The sequence below is a fragment of the Teleopsis dalmanni genome, chromosome 2, assembly GCF_002237135.1.
Source record: "Teleopsis dalmanni isolate 2A chromosome 2, ASM223713v2, whole genome shotgun sequence".
Lineage (NCBI taxonomy): Eukaryota > Metazoa > Arthropoda > Insecta > Diptera > Diopsidae > Teleopsis > Teleopsis dalmanni.
This window is the reverse complement of record NC_051847.1, coordinates 90,951,164-90,967,083: the sequence shown is the minus strand read 5'-3', so window position 1 is coordinate 90,967,083 and position 15,920 is coordinate 90,951,164. Positions and strand designations below refer to the sequence as shown.

General features: G+C 30.8%; 2 protein-coding genes across 2 annotated transcripts; both read left to right on the top strand.

The window, feature by feature from the left end:
* The first annotated feature begins 155 nt into the window (after positions 1–155).
* On the top strand, positions 156–13,015 carry LOC119679984 (laccase-4-like). The gene is made up of 8 exons (XM_038092587.1): positions 156–259; positions 448–732; positions 793–1,268; positions 5,622–5,806; positions 8,586–8,781; positions 8,842–9,054; positions 12,072–12,302; positions 12,360–13,015. The coding sequence occupies exons 1-8, from the start codon at positions 171–173 to the stop codon at positions 12,506–12,508; spliced, it is 1,824 nt and encodes a 607-aa protein (XP_037948515.1). The 5' UTR covers positions 156–170; the 3' UTR covers positions 12,509–13,015.
* Positions 12,618–15,487, top strand: LOC119675063 (laccase-21-like). Its single transcript, XM_038086250.1, has 3 exons — positions 12,618–12,635; positions 13,856–14,051; positions 14,799–15,487. The coding sequence occupies exons 1-3, from the start codon at positions 12,618–12,620 to the stop codon at positions 15,389–15,391; spliced, it is 807 nt and encodes a 268-aa protein (XP_037942178.1). The 3' UTR covers positions 15,392–15,487.
* Positions 15,488–15,920: the final 433 nt, after the last annotated feature.

Below are 15,920 nucleotides of genomic sequence, written 5' to 3'. Positions count from 1 at the left end.
TTGGATCGTTTTGCACGAATGATTTAAAAATATATTTCTAATACAAGTTTTTGCCACAGTCTTTGAAAGGTAAAAATGGAGTAGGCCGTGCTTGGTAATTATTTAAGAAAATTTATTAACTTCAACTGCAACTGTTCACGAGTATAAAATGCGTGAATAATGGTCAATAAATGCAAATTGCACTTTTTGAATTGCAGTCTCAAGCGAATGCAGAAATTTGCAGTGCAAACAATGTTCACACAAATATAAATAACACTAAGTGAATATTAATTTAAATTTAATTTACAATTTCGTTAAGCACTCATAATAAAGAAAAATTAACTGGCTCCATAGTTTTATGATATATAGTGGCTCATACTGCTTTCTCGTCATACACTGAACAACTTTTTCTTTGTTTTTAATAAGCTTAGATTTTTAATTTTTATTTTTGTATTTTTGTACTTTTAGAGCTTGTCAGGTATGCACACCGAATGCCACGAATACCGTCTGGAGTCATTGCCAATGCGTGTTGGCGGATGGTGTCGAACGTGGCATATTAACAATCAATCGCATGATACCGGGCCCCAGCATACAAGTGTGCGAAAATGACAAGGTTGTCATCGATGTTGAAAACCATATGGAGGGCATGGAAGTCACTATACATTGGCATGGAATTTGGCAACGTGGTTCACAGTATTATGACGGCGTGCCATTCGTAACACAATGCCCCATACAACAAGGCAACACTTTCAGGTGAATTAATTTAAACTTTTACCTTAACATAAGTGCTTAAGTACTCATTGTAATTTCTAGATATCAATGGACTGGAAATGCCGGTACACATTTCTATCATTCCCACACTGGTCTGCAGAAACTGGATGGTATTTATGGTAGCATTGTAGTGCGGCAGCCACCTTCACGTGATCCAAATTCTCATTTGTACGACTTTGATTTAACCACGCATATAATGTTGATCAGTGATTGGTTGCATGAAGATGCAGCAGAACGTTATCCAGGTCGTTTGGCTGTTAATACCGGACAGGATCCTGAATCTTGTCTTATCAACGGTAAGGGTCAGTTCCGTGATCCAAATACTGGTTTCATGACGAATACACCACTGGAAATTTTCACAATTACACCTGGCCGTCGTTATCGTTTCCGTATGATCAACGCCTTCGCTTCAGTGTGTCCGGCTCAAGTAACAATTGAGGGTCACACAATGACTGTTATTGCTACAGATGGTGAACCAGTGCAGCCCGTAAATGTAAACACGATCATTTCATTCTCTGGTAAGTCGACAACAGTTCATGGTTTTATTTTTGCCTTTTTTGTAGTGTTTCTTTGTTGACTTGCATTTTTGCATTGAATGCAATTAATGCTGTAAAAATGCATGCAGGATGTAATGCAGATCTAAGGCAAGACAATGCATTGCATTTTAAAAGCAATTTATTAACACAATAGTGATTTTTAAATGTTTAACATTAATGCATTTTTTTCGTATTAAAATGTATGTTAAATGCTTAAGTTTAAACATATTTGTGCACACTAAGACACTTCTTATCCACAATCCACACGATTGTCAAGAAAATGTTTGCAACAAGCATTGCATATTTATTTTAACTACATTTCTTACTCTATTTGCTATTTTAAAAAAATGATAAAAATATTTAAAATGCTACAGCATAGGTTAATTTTTTACATTTCACAACTTTAACTTTCCATTAGGCATTAATATAAAGAGACTATATTTAGTTCCGATCTGCTCAGTTTTTAATATTTCCTTGAAAATATATCTGTTAAATAAAATTTCCTGTTTAATATTCTCAGCTTTCTGTGATATTTATTATTTTTCCATACTTTTAATCGGTTCACGATGCTCTGCGGACCAAAAACTTATTTTTAAAATATCTGATCCACAATTAAAACTCTAATTAATTGTTAGATAACAACAATGCGTCGTTAATGTTACGACATTTCTGACATACGTCAAACTAAGTATACAGTTTATCTTTTTGTATTTGAAAATGCACCTTACTTTAAAACAAAGCGAAAAATATCGGTCAATTTCTCATAGACACATCGTCGGTCTTCGATATCATCTTATCGAATTAAATATGACGGTATTCTATCACCATATATAGAAGAGGAAAAGACATCCTACTACATTCTGTTTAATTGTCCTAATGTACACCCAATCCGAAAAAGATACCTTATGGGAATACTTGCCTAAGGTAATAAAACATTTTTTAACCTTTATTTAACAGACAGGGTTTTGTTTCATCATGAACTTATTGCTTCACAAAAAGTTTATTTCAGACCTTTTGTTCTATAACTATTTCTCTCTGTCACTCTCCCTCCATCGCTCTGATTATTCTGACTGGTTGAGCAATATAAATCTGCATGTATGTCATTTATACAGATATATAAAATATTCGTATATAATTTATAATTTTCATGATAGAAATAGTGTTAGATAGAGATAGATATAGTGTTAAAGTATTTTTTAAACCTGTAGTACTTTAATTTTTATTTATACTGAAAAAAATCTAAATAATCTTTTTACAATAACTTTTTTTTACAATAATATGAGCCTAGGTAAAACCTAGTGTGGGATAGAGATAAGCCCCCCAGCCATTATAGAGTAAAAGTGCGTAATAGCACTAACTCAAGAAGAAGAAGAATCAAGAAGAATGACCAACTATTGTCTTTTTAAGTCATGAAATGAAATATAACACCAGGAAATATATGTTCTCTGAAACAATAATAAATTATAGAGTTTTAAAATCCTTTTGATAATTTAGATCTATTTAAGACTGCATCTTATTTAATCGTATCTTCCACTTTCGCCAGCATTTATTTTATCTCTCCATATAATTATAGTTTTCAAATTAATGTTATGATAAAACTAATAACTATCACAATTCCATATAAAAATTAGTCCCTATACGACAAATACTAAATTTTGCATAAAACAATACCTTTACCTTCAAACTTTAAATAGGAGTCCAGTTAATAATCGAATAAAGATAAGGATCGAATAATGAGCCAATAAAATTAAACAAAAATTACAAACACGTAAAATCGTACAAACAACAACAAATTCTATTATTAATTTGTGTATTTGTGTGATGCACATACATTTGCATTTGGTGCTCTGCCTTTAACTTTTGCCTACGAATTTTCCGAATAATTTCAATGCGAATAATAATCGTAAATCCGGATATTTGAAGACTCCGGATTTTGACTCCGGACTTGGATTTTTTTTGTAAATTCGAAGACTTCGTTCATTATCCGATTAATCGGATTCTCCGAATACTTCGTTAAACCGAACAGCACAATTTTAAAGATCTACTTTCAGTTTAAATTTGCTCAGTTTTTAGACTTTTCCACAAGCATTTAATCTCTTTTCCTTACAATAATAATCAGAAGAATTCTGTAAACTACTTACATACTTACTTGATTGTATATGGAAACCCATTGTCGGGTTTCAGTCAGACGCGGCACTTCTCTCCATGTGAATGTGAGTGTTACCTCAACTTGATCATTTCATCACAGACACAAATTATCTCTAACTGTCACTATAATCCCTTTTTAACTGAAGCATCGTGGATCTTTCTCACTATATGACGAAACCAGCAAATCAACTACTTAGTTTGGGTCAATTAAATATTTGTTTAAAATATTTCTTATCTGTTGAAATATTGCATCACTCGTAATAAATAATCTCATAGGATATGATGTACTATTTTCACTTCTAGTGATATAAACTAGAAATTTATTGTGATTTTTTGACAGACGGTGCGACTTGATTAGAGCGCAGGAAATATAAAAACTTTCTATTATTTCCGAGCTCACTTCTAATACCCAAATACCACAATAACTACCGGTAGGGGTTTTTATCCAAATAAATTTTTCATTTCCATAAATTATAAAAAAACTATTGAGGTTTTGTTAGCATTTGTCATAATTATTTCGTATTTACATGAGAAAATACCACAAACCATTTCATAGCTTCGTGGAAAGCATTTTTCTATGGAAAAAAAATATGTACCTATATAGAAATGGAAAGTGCTATAAACTTTACTATAGCGGAATGAGCATGTGTCGGAGTCATTTATATTATTTTTAAATTAAATAAAAATTGGTTTTATTATAAGACGCAAAATAGGTATTTTTATGGAAAACATTACAAAACACATAAGCTCACATAAAAGATAATTTCCATAATTATTATATCACTCCGAATTCATAACAATGATATTGTTTTGTTAGTTTGTTAAGTACGCATTGTTAAAATTACATAAAACATCACGAATATATAATTTCAACTTAAAATGTTCAATAAAAGTTTAAAATAATGCAACACCCAGTTTCGTGACACACTAAACCTAACCTAATCCAGCCAAAACGAACCAGTTCAGCCAAGAAACTGGAACAAAAAAATGAAAATTAGAGTTTCGTTGAGCAATGCAAACCTAAAGACTCAAAGACAATTAAAGCCAAAACGGCTGTCGATTTGCTGGAATCGAACAGTTGCATGTGCGCATGCTAAATGCCCAAATGCACCAAATGCACCAAATGCACCAAATGCACTTCAGTGCATCGAACAATAAATGATTTGGAAATGTTTCTTAGAAACGATTGCTTTAAAGGGGCGTTCGTAAATGGACAGAAACATTTCCGTTGCTCACAGTTGAGACAAGTAAAAACATTGTTTATGAGTGAAATGATACCAAGCCAACCACTTGCAGGCATTATCCGCGTTCCTTGATATGATTTTAAGCAGGAAATCTCAAAGAAACTAGATCGTATAGACAGCGGGAAAGTAATGACACTTCAACTATAATTACGTTTTCATAAAGTAAGTTTTTGCATGGCAAAAATTAAACCAAAAACATAAAAGTATCTTATATCTGCATAACTGCAGTATCTGCATTTTGTAATTTTTATAAGTTAATTTATAATAATATAAACTTAAGTATTTAAAGGATTTCTTAATTGCATGCTAGAAATTATATATGTCACTAGCACTATTTCAAATTTCCATTCCCAACCACAAGTCACCGCATTCAATCTAGTGCAATTACACTTAAGTTACTCCACCCTTATCAAATTCTTGGAATGCCAATCGCAACAAACACTTTGGGTCAAGTTCAAATTATAAATTCAGCAAATCAAAAATATTGCATAGTTCCGTCTGAAACCGAACTTCATAAATTTGTCAGCCAGTTATGCTTTTGTATCGCAAAAGTATATCTAAGGCAGCAAATTCAGAGAACACTGCAGAGCAATTACTTATTACTCACTGCCGTTTTCCACTAACAAATCTGTTTCCATTAACAAAAAAGAATTAGCATAAAAATTAGCACATAATGTAGTTCGAACTACGAAAGAAACTGAGCCAAGCCAAACCGTCTAAGTCTTTAAAAAAGACTAATACTTTATGGCCTTATATGAGAACAAGAGCATGGAGGCTAGAGTGTTGAAAACAATAGCTACGGCAGCGAATTAATTGAAATGCCACAGCTGTTGCGCGATTACAGAACAAATTATCGGTGCTCCTAATAAAAGCTTATCTACAGCTTGTCTAGTATCTTTTAACGCTTGTTCTTAACTGATTTTTCAATGATTTTTATTTGCAGGTGAACGCTATGACTTTGTCATCAATGCCGATCAGCCCGTCGGTGCTTATTGGATACAACTGAGAGGTTTAGGTGAATGCGGTATACGTCGTGTGCAACAATTGGGTATCTTGAGATATGCGCGCGGACCCTACCAACCACAGTCAGCCCCGCCAACATATGACGTTGGCTTGCCGCAGGGTGTGGTAAGTTTGTTTTTCATAGATTTTCTAAATGTTTTCTGTCTTACATGCTAGTACCGATTTTTCTCATGTCAGTTTAAATTAGTTATGCATACATAAATACAAATCAACTAGTACGAATCATAAGAAATGTAGGAGAATAGTTTAAAGGTGTAACTGAAATTAAGTTGTTACTTAATAGCCTTTGAAGGCAATTGCAAGAACTTAATTAAGTTCTTTTAAGTGTTACGTCGGTAAAACAAATCAGTACAGAGTTATTAAAATATGACAGCAACGTCACCCTTTATTACTTTCAATCACAATAAACTACAATTGAAAGGAGAATCGTCATATATCTTCTATAAGGTTAGGTTTTACTTACACATAACTAAAATAAATATAATATATTATTCACTATAAAGTTAGGAAGAATAGACAAGTATTTAAGATAAATAAAATTATTATGTCTAGATACGCAATCTATATGTTTGTCTTAATTTTAAAACACTAGAATTATAATATTAGTAAACGAAATCGACTGATAAAAACCTCGAAGACAAGACATTTTTAAAATTTATAAAATTAATTTTGTTTTTTAGCAGACTTCTTTGATTAGTCTTAGTATATTTATATATATTTTTATAAATGTTATACAGTCAAACTGTCATAACTCGAACTTCTATAACTCGAATTTTCTATAACTCAAATAGAGTGCAACAGGGTTTAGAGAGTAAATTACAAATGATCACAAATAATTATCACAACTAGAACCACGAGATGAAAGCTAAGCCTGATTTCTATCATTTTTCTATAGCTTTAGATATAACTTATAATTGATTAGTAGTACCTTTACCTCTTTGGAACTAGCGTTTACTAAGCAGGTTAAACAACGAAGCTAAAAACCCTTTGGATTAGGCTTCTATATTCAATACTACAAAATAAAACCTTTTTCATGTATATTTTGGACTTTATAGCGGGACTTTATGTAGCATGTAATCTTCACGGTCCTCTGCATGTAAGAGGATATTGTAGATCATATATAACGATGTAATATCATCAAAACACAATAATTGGTGTTAAAACCTTTCAACCAAAGTTTGTCTACTGTTATCGGGTTATAGGGATTTGTATTGCTTTGAATCGCTATGTTAAACATAAAACTTTTCCTCTGTATTAGTTGAAGATTCTAGCAACAGATTTTCGATGCGATTATTTCTTGAGCGTATAACGCATTGTAATAAATTATAGCTTTGCGATCCTACCCAACACCTCACATGGAACTAACTGTTACAAAGTAATTCCATATGGAAATCAAACGATCAAAAAACCGCCATACATTTTTTGCCCAACCTAGCTGCAACACATATGTTTTTCTTGCAGAAGTTTACTCTTTCCTCAATTTTTTTTCTTTATTACTGGATAATGACTTGAGAACTTTGCAAGACAACAAATGTATATATGTAATTGAATGTACCTTAAGTGGATGTAATGTAACATCAACACCATTATCGTGATGATTTCAAAAAACTTAATCAAATTATTTCCTAACAAAAACTGTACCTAATTCTACAAGTCATTTTATGCACGTTACTATGTTGGAGTAGACTTAAGACTCTTAGGAGTCATTATCTGGTATAAAGTTAGGATTTACAAGCTAAGATTTGTGTGGATTAAATTTAATTAGTTTTTCGATTTAACTTAAATGTATAAAAAAAAAATTAAATCAGTTAAAGGTTATTTACCATATTATTTTGCTTTACAATTTTTATGGTGTTTAGTTTTGTAAACAATAGTATTTATTTTTTTGTTAAACAACAAAACTCCAGCTATTGATATTAAATAAAATAGGCGTGTCTATGTTACTAACAAATCGAACAAAATAATTTATTTACTACGGAAATCGAATTCACACTCAAGATACACAGTAATTTCGATTGCAGTTTATAATATAAAAAAAATAACAACTTACATTCATTATTAGTTTTATACGATGTACAATTGGTAATCAAATTAGCATATTAAGAAGTTAAACGAGTACAAATATAGTGAATAATAATAATAATAATAAAATGAGCATAACGAAAGCATCTATAGAATACCATAGGGTACGAATGGGTATGTTCAGTGTATGCCAAAATCAGAAGTGCTTAAGCGATCTAACGAAATCGTGAGTTTGTGGTTTGTTGAAGATAAAACAAAGAAAAAACTATAATAATTTTAAATTTTCATTTATTATTTATAATTATTTTTTCAGATTTATTAACTTAAATGTATAATACACTAAAATATTTCCGTCTTAAGTTGTAAATACAAATTCTTTGTCCCTTTTCACAATATGACTTCGAAAGGGTATAGAGTTTTAGTTAGTATTTGTGTAAAATATACTATGTAAAGTAATTGCTGAAATATGTATATATGTATATAGTTACTCTTAAATGTTAAAACTTAAAATTATATGAACCAACTACAACAAATTCTTTTTCTTTTCTTTTTTTCTTGCCTACAAAAATATGTATTCCAATCCAAAAAAAAAAAATATTGCAAATCAACCACAACACTTAAAATCAAAAACAACCAAAATGCTTCCTTATAAATATTTTGAAATCCAAATCAATCCAATACTAAACAACACCAATCAAAACTGGTTCCAAACAATGCTAAACAAAATGTGCACACGTTAATTTAAAAATGGTTTTTAAATCCATCTTGTAAATATAAATTTTACTTGAACGTTCTGTAAATTCAAAATTTAAATTCCAAATTGTTGAACACTTAATTGAAATTGAAAAAAAAAAAAACTAAGGTCATGAATCCTCTGGACGCACAATGTAATCGCGATCGCAACGACGCAATCTGCGTCAGTCAATTGAAAAACGCACAAGAAATCGATCGTGGTATTTTGGCAGAGAAACCTGATGTGAAAATCTTCTTACCATTCCGCTTCTTTGTTTATCGACCCGAAGAACTGTTCCAGCCAAACACCTACAATCGTTTCTTAGGTAAGTAAATACTTTTATTCACGTTACATATTTTAATAACAAAAATCTATCTTCCAATAGTTGCACCCACCGGTGATCACGTTATATCGCTTATCGATGAAATCTCATACTTATCAGCACCTGCGCCATTATTATCACAGTATGATGACATCAATCCTGACCAATTCTGCAACGGTGATAATCGTCCAGCTAATTGCGGCGCCAATTGCATGTGTACACACAAAATTGACATTCCATTAAATGCAGTCGTCGAAGTGATATTAATCGATGAAGGTAAACATCATTAGCATATATATACAATATAATCTTAAACTTAATTAACTATTTCAAATTATTTCTCACAAAACACAGTTATATATAATATTGCATATCTCCCCAGTTAGTTAGTGACACCTCAGTTTCACTATATATACGATCGTAATTATGATTGCCTTGTGCACATGAGCTCATGTGATTCAAAGTGAAAACCGTAACAAATTAAAAACTTAATTAAATTAAATCTCAGCTTATGCATTAATCCATTTCAAATGACTTTAACATACTTAAGAATACCACTCGAGCAACCCTTTCAATTGGACTTGTTTTGATGCTCTTGAAATCTTTTTGAAGGCTTGGTCAAGTTAAGCACTTGCACTTACACTCGAACAGCTCGTAACAAATTAAAATCAAAATTTTTGCACTAAAATATCAATTCTGTTTATTGAAATGTTCAATTGAGAAACTAAAGTTAATGCAAAACTGTTCAAAAATTGTGAATCACATTAAAAATCACGCCAACGTCCACCTCAACTTCAGCGCTAGCCTCAGTTCGAATTGTGCCCAACCTAAGCGAAAAGTAAAATCCACAATTTTGTACTATAAAAACGCCTTCAGATAATTATCGAACTGAAAACCTTTTCATTTTAGCGCATAATTTTAATATTTACACTCTTTAACAAAATAGACTATGAAAACAGCAACAACAACAACAACAATCGCAAATTATAATTTAATACCGATTTAAACAAATTCAAATTCGTTTTATGCTCATTTGTAGAGTTTTCGTATCTGCAACTGGGTTTGGTACAATATTTGCCCTCAACGTACTTGTAAAATTTATTTTGCTTTAAATTTTATTTTTAATCGTCGAATTCGATCGGTAAATGGGCCCCAGGCACCAAACGAACCAAAACAAACTTATTCATTTGGAGTATTTTTTTATTGGAGGTTGGAAGTTTTGTAAATCGCATCTATTTGCATTTTCACGATTTACTTCAATTTTTAATCTCTTTAATAAACAAATTTAGTGTTTCTTTAGTAATTAAGCAATTTGTGAAACATTTCCTCTTTCCATATATTAATAGATTATTTTATAGATTAACTACTGACATGGGTTAACCATGCCGTAATCCTCTATTTAAATAATATTTGCTAATGAAAATCTCATTTTAAACGTAAATATTACTATAAACTATATGAAACGGAACTATTTAGTTTCGCAAGCGGTAGAGCCATAACCCGCTTAAAAAAACGAGCAATAGCCTTTTATTCCCTTTTAAATGACTTTAACATACTTAAGAATACTACTCAAACAACCCTTTCAATTGGACTTATTTTGATACTAATGGTGCATGACACCCTTAAAAAAACGAGCTATAGCCATTCCCTTTCCAACGATGCATCAGAAATAATATTTTATAGTTTAAATATGACCCATAATCCTATATTTAAAAAAGATTTGATAATGAATATTTCATTTTAAACGTAAATATTAATGGAACTGTTAAATTTAGTTACATGGAATCCATAGAGTTTGTCCTCTGAAACTGAAACCCAAAAACGAGGGCTCAGAATGAAGAATGTTGAGCTTTTAAAAAATGTGTTTAGATTATCTACCAAACTCATTAGAGTCTAAGCTTTCATAGGGAACATGAAGAACCGTAGTCAATGGGGAATATATGGAGCGTTGGACTTTCCTTAAAAATCCGACGGAATAACATATCATATTATTTTATGAATAAATTTATATAGTTATATAGATCCCGTGGAGTTTGTTCTCCATGGAGTTTTTTAAAAAATATGATTGGGTTATCTATTAGACTTATTCGCTTCTAAGTTTTCATCGCGAACATAGTAAACTGTAGCCAATGGGAGAATATGAGGCGGTGGACGTTCTTTAAAAGTTAGACCGAAATAATATTTTATATTATTTCTGAATAAATAAATATATGTAGTTATATGGAGCTCATAGAGTTTGTGCTTAGTGCTAATGTGTTCTCTGCCTTTTTGGCATTATGTACATAATTATTATGTACATAACTTTAACATTGTGTATATTTTTTATTTATTTTAAATTTATTCACATAATCTACCTACAATGCACGACCAAGCAACAGCAATAGTCCACAGGGCTACAGTATTTGGGCTACAGTAGCCCAAATATTTTGAATACAGTAACCAGCGATTTTCGCTCAATCTTTTTTGACATTTTTAACTACTGTATCCAACGATTGTTGCCTTATACCCAACGCACTATTAAGCAATGTCCATGGCTACGATCAAATCCCTAACTACAATAAGCCAAACACTTTTAAGACTGTAGCCAATGGCTTTTGCTCAATCATTTCTGACATTTCTAACTACTGTAGCCAGCGATTGTTGTGTATGTCCAACGCACAATAAAACTACAAAAACTGGCTACAATAGCTGGAAATGTCAAAAATGAAGTTTATGTAATACGGCTCACAATTGAACTACAGTCGCTGGCTACTGTGGCATATAATTGAACTACAGTCGCTGACTTCTATGTGGCATATGATTGAACTACAATCGTTGGCTACTATGTGGCATATGATTGAACTACAGTCGCTGGCTACTCTGGCATACAATTGTGAACTACAGTAAGAGTTGTCAGCTACTGTAACTGGCAATTGTAGTTGTGCATTATCATGCATGAAGCCAGCCCTTTCACATTATAATTAAAAAAATTAAGACTGTAAACTTTATTAAAATACACAAGTAATATTTATAAACCAGGATAACATATATCTATTTTTCTCTATTTCTTATATTAATCAATATTGTTAAATTTAAATATTAAATATATTTTCAACTAGAAGGTTTCGAATAGAAATGAAAATGCAAGATCACAAATTTTAGTTAATTTAAAAATTTTTCAAAAAAAAATTATTGTTATTGTCTTTTCATTTCTATTCGAACCATTCTAACTTTTAAACAGTTTCTTTTCGTCATAAGACGCGTCACTTTCGGCAAAAAATAATTAACATTAATATATTTTTAATTTTTTACAGTACAACAACCAAATTTGTCGCATCCATTCCATTTGCACGGCTACAGCTACAGTGTTATAGGTATTGGTCGCTCTCCAGACACAAATGTCAAAAAAATCAATCTTAAGCATGCATTAGATTTGGATCGTCGTGGTCTCTTGCATCGTGAATACAATTTGCCACCATCGAAAGATACATTAGCAGTACCGAATAATGGTTACATTGTGTTAAGGTTTAGAGCTAATAACCCCGGTAAGTTCAATAAAATTTGACTACATACACAGCACTTCTTTATTTCTTTCATTGTAGGTTTCTGGTTGTTCCATTGTCACTTCCTGTTCCACATAGTTATCGGCATGAATCTTATACTGCAAGTTGGCACACAAGCAGATTTGCCGCCAGTTCCACCAGGTTTCCCAACGTGTGGTGACCATACGCCTCCGATACCCATTAACTAAACTTTAGGTGTTTGAATTCCAAAATTTTTTAAATTTTAAGCAAAAATACTAAAATAGACGAGGAAATCTTTGAGAAACTAAAAAATTTAAACGCTTTGTACAGAACTCGATGCAGCGTTTCTCTTTTGTAAATTTATGCCTTAAAACACCACAAAACACAACGTCTGTAACAGCAGCAAAGGACGTGACTGGCAAAGCACAAATTTAAATATTAAAATAATTAAATATTAAAATAGTTTTTATAAATTAGCGCTTTTAATAAAATTGTTTCTTCTACTGTGGAGCGCAGCTTGAAGCGAAGAGAAGAGGAGAGATTTGCTTCAAGCAAAATCGAAGTCTTTTAGCGCTTCTCGCAACGTTTTTTCTTGAAGGGATCAGCAATTTTATGCGCAACAGTCATAAATACACTGAAAGAAATATTTTTGTAAATTTCGTCTTTCACTCGAAAACGCAGAGGACGCGTTTCTGAAAATATCAAAATTTACAAACATTTTTCTTTGGTGTGTGCTTAATAATTTTTTTTTTAATTTGTTAATTTGTTAATTTTATTTTTTATTCTTTATTTCTTATTCAGTTCTCGTTTTTTTTTACTTTCTTTTGTTTATGTTTATTGTAAATTAATTAAGTATTTAATTTTTATTTTGTATCATTTGAATCATTATTGTTTTATGCTTTTATGTTATTATGTTTTTATTTTACATTTGATATGTTTAATTATAGTAATTTACCCACATAAGTTATAAAAAATTTTGAATATGTAAAATTCAACTAAATTTGTATGAAACTAACTGAACTTTCCTCCGCAATCGTTTTTATCTTAATCTTACTTCTCGAAATCTTTTAAAAATATTGTATGTATTTTGTAAATAATTTTTATATTTTTATTTTGCTATCAATAGAGAGTTGAACACCTCAAACAATCCTTAAAATTTTTTATTAAATAACTTTTATACACTTTCCTATAAATTTTATTAATTTTTTTATTGAAATGCGTTGAGTGGAACTATACCTAATTCATTAAACGCATTCTTTTGTATGTATGCTAAAATAAATGTAAAAATATTTTTTATAGCCTTATATATAAATAAAATAATATAAATAAAATATACAGAAAATAATATCTTTTTCAATCAATCCCTCTTTGTGTACTTTAATTAATGACTAGCATAATCCACCCGCACCACAACTCAGTTCATAAATAAGTAAAAATAAGTTACTTAAAAACCTCACACATAAACCATATATCTTGTATATAATATAATAATTTTATATTTACCAACTTATACTTGAATTTAATAATATTATATTAAAATTTGCTGCCCGATTTTTCTTCTCGATTTTTCACAGATACTTAATCCATTGGATGCCATTTGTAATGTCAAGCGCGCCGACGCAGTCTGTGTTTCGAACCTCAAGAATGCCAAACATATCGATAAGAGTGTGCTCGTGGATCGGCCGGACGTAAAAATATTTTTGCCATTTAGATTTTTTGTCTACGATCCAAAGCACCTATTCCTACCAAACACTTATAATACCTTCTTAGGTTTGTATAACTCTTCATTTTAATTTTAACATTAAAGTAATAACAAAATTAATATTAAAAAATGTGGATCACAAAAAATCGATATAGCGATCAGTGATCTATTAACAATTAACTTGAACCTCGAACAAAACCGAAAACTTGCTCTTATTTGATTTACAGAAATAAGTGGCAAGCAATGGAAACATCCAAACTTGGAAAAAAAACTATTAACTCAAAAAATAGATATAGAAAAAATGAATTAAATTTCTTCATATGTCAGATTAATCGATATATTTTTTTCCTTTGTTTTTCATATATGCTTTTTTGGCAATAGGTAATTAATCTAATATACCAGTATTAGAAAAACAACCTAAAATATTTATAAGTCAGAAGGGTTCGAATAGAAAGACAACACTAAAAATTTTAATTAATTTATTGAAATTTGGCTCTTTTTAATCCAAAAAATGTATTTAATATTTGGCCATACAGATTCAACTGTAGATTGAATTACCTTTTATTCAGCAAGATAATAATTCTCTCACATTAAGGTACTGATAATTAATAAAAACGATAAATCATATCAAAATATGTGTAAGTAGTAACAAAATAGGATAAACTTAATTACTTCTGTATTTAAGGTCATAAATTAATCTCATTTCCTAAATAGAATATGAAATATTTCTATTTATGATCACTGATCGACGCAACAATTTTTTTTTTTTTTGAATATCTTAGAAAATTTTTGCGACTAACCATTAACAATTACAGTTGCACCCACGGGTGATCATTTAATATCGCTGATCGATGAAATATCATACATATCGCCACCTTCACCAATGCTTTCACAAATTGAGGACATACCACCAGAACAATTCTGCAATGGCGATAATCGACCACCGGAATGTGCACCAAATTGTCAGTGCACCCACAAAGTGGACATACCATTAGGCGCGGTGGTTGAAGTAGTGCTTGTTGATGAAGTACAACAAATTAATCTAAGTCATCCCTTTCATTTACATGGCACAGCATTCTACGTAATGGGTTTGGGACGTTCGCCGGACAAAGCTATTAAGAAAATTAATTTAAAACATGCTCTGGACTTAGATCGTATGGGTATGTTGAAACGTGACTTTTCAAAGCCCTCACTTAAGGATACAATAGCAGTACCAAATAATGGTTATGCGGTTTTACGTTTCAAGGCTGAAAATCCAGGATATTGGCTTTTTCATTGTCACTTTCTCTTTCATATAGCAATTGGCATGAACCTAATTTTACATATCGGCACACAATCAGACTTACCGCCCATACCACCTGGTTTTCCACGCTGTGGTGACCATACGCCACCAATCACTTTTTATTAATAGGTTATGCGTCTTCGAACCGACAAATGCAAACAACGGATCTGTACCTTTTGTTATAATATTTGTAATTTTTAAAAGTTTAATATTAAGATTTAAAATAAGAGTGGTGTATATAAATTATATTCAATTATTTGCAGGCTTGTACCAAATTTTGTATATATTATGTAAAATGTTTTAATATGTACAATATAATGCTTATTATATATTTATACCTATATGTTTAATTACAATACGATAATTAATACTTCTTATTAGAAACAAATTCTTAAAGACCGATGTTCTAATACTCGAAGAGCTTGTATTATAATATGAAAAAAACGTAATTTATTTTATTTAATATATAATAATTTAATATATAATAAATTTCTATACATTTATATATAATATTTGTCTAATTTAAAGCAAAATCCATAAAAACTGGTAAGTCTCTTGAAATAACCCATAAATCACCATTTACTTCCCTGATGCCGTTAATCGAAGTTCAACGGATCGAAATCAAATACCTGGAATGATAAAATATATCGAATGG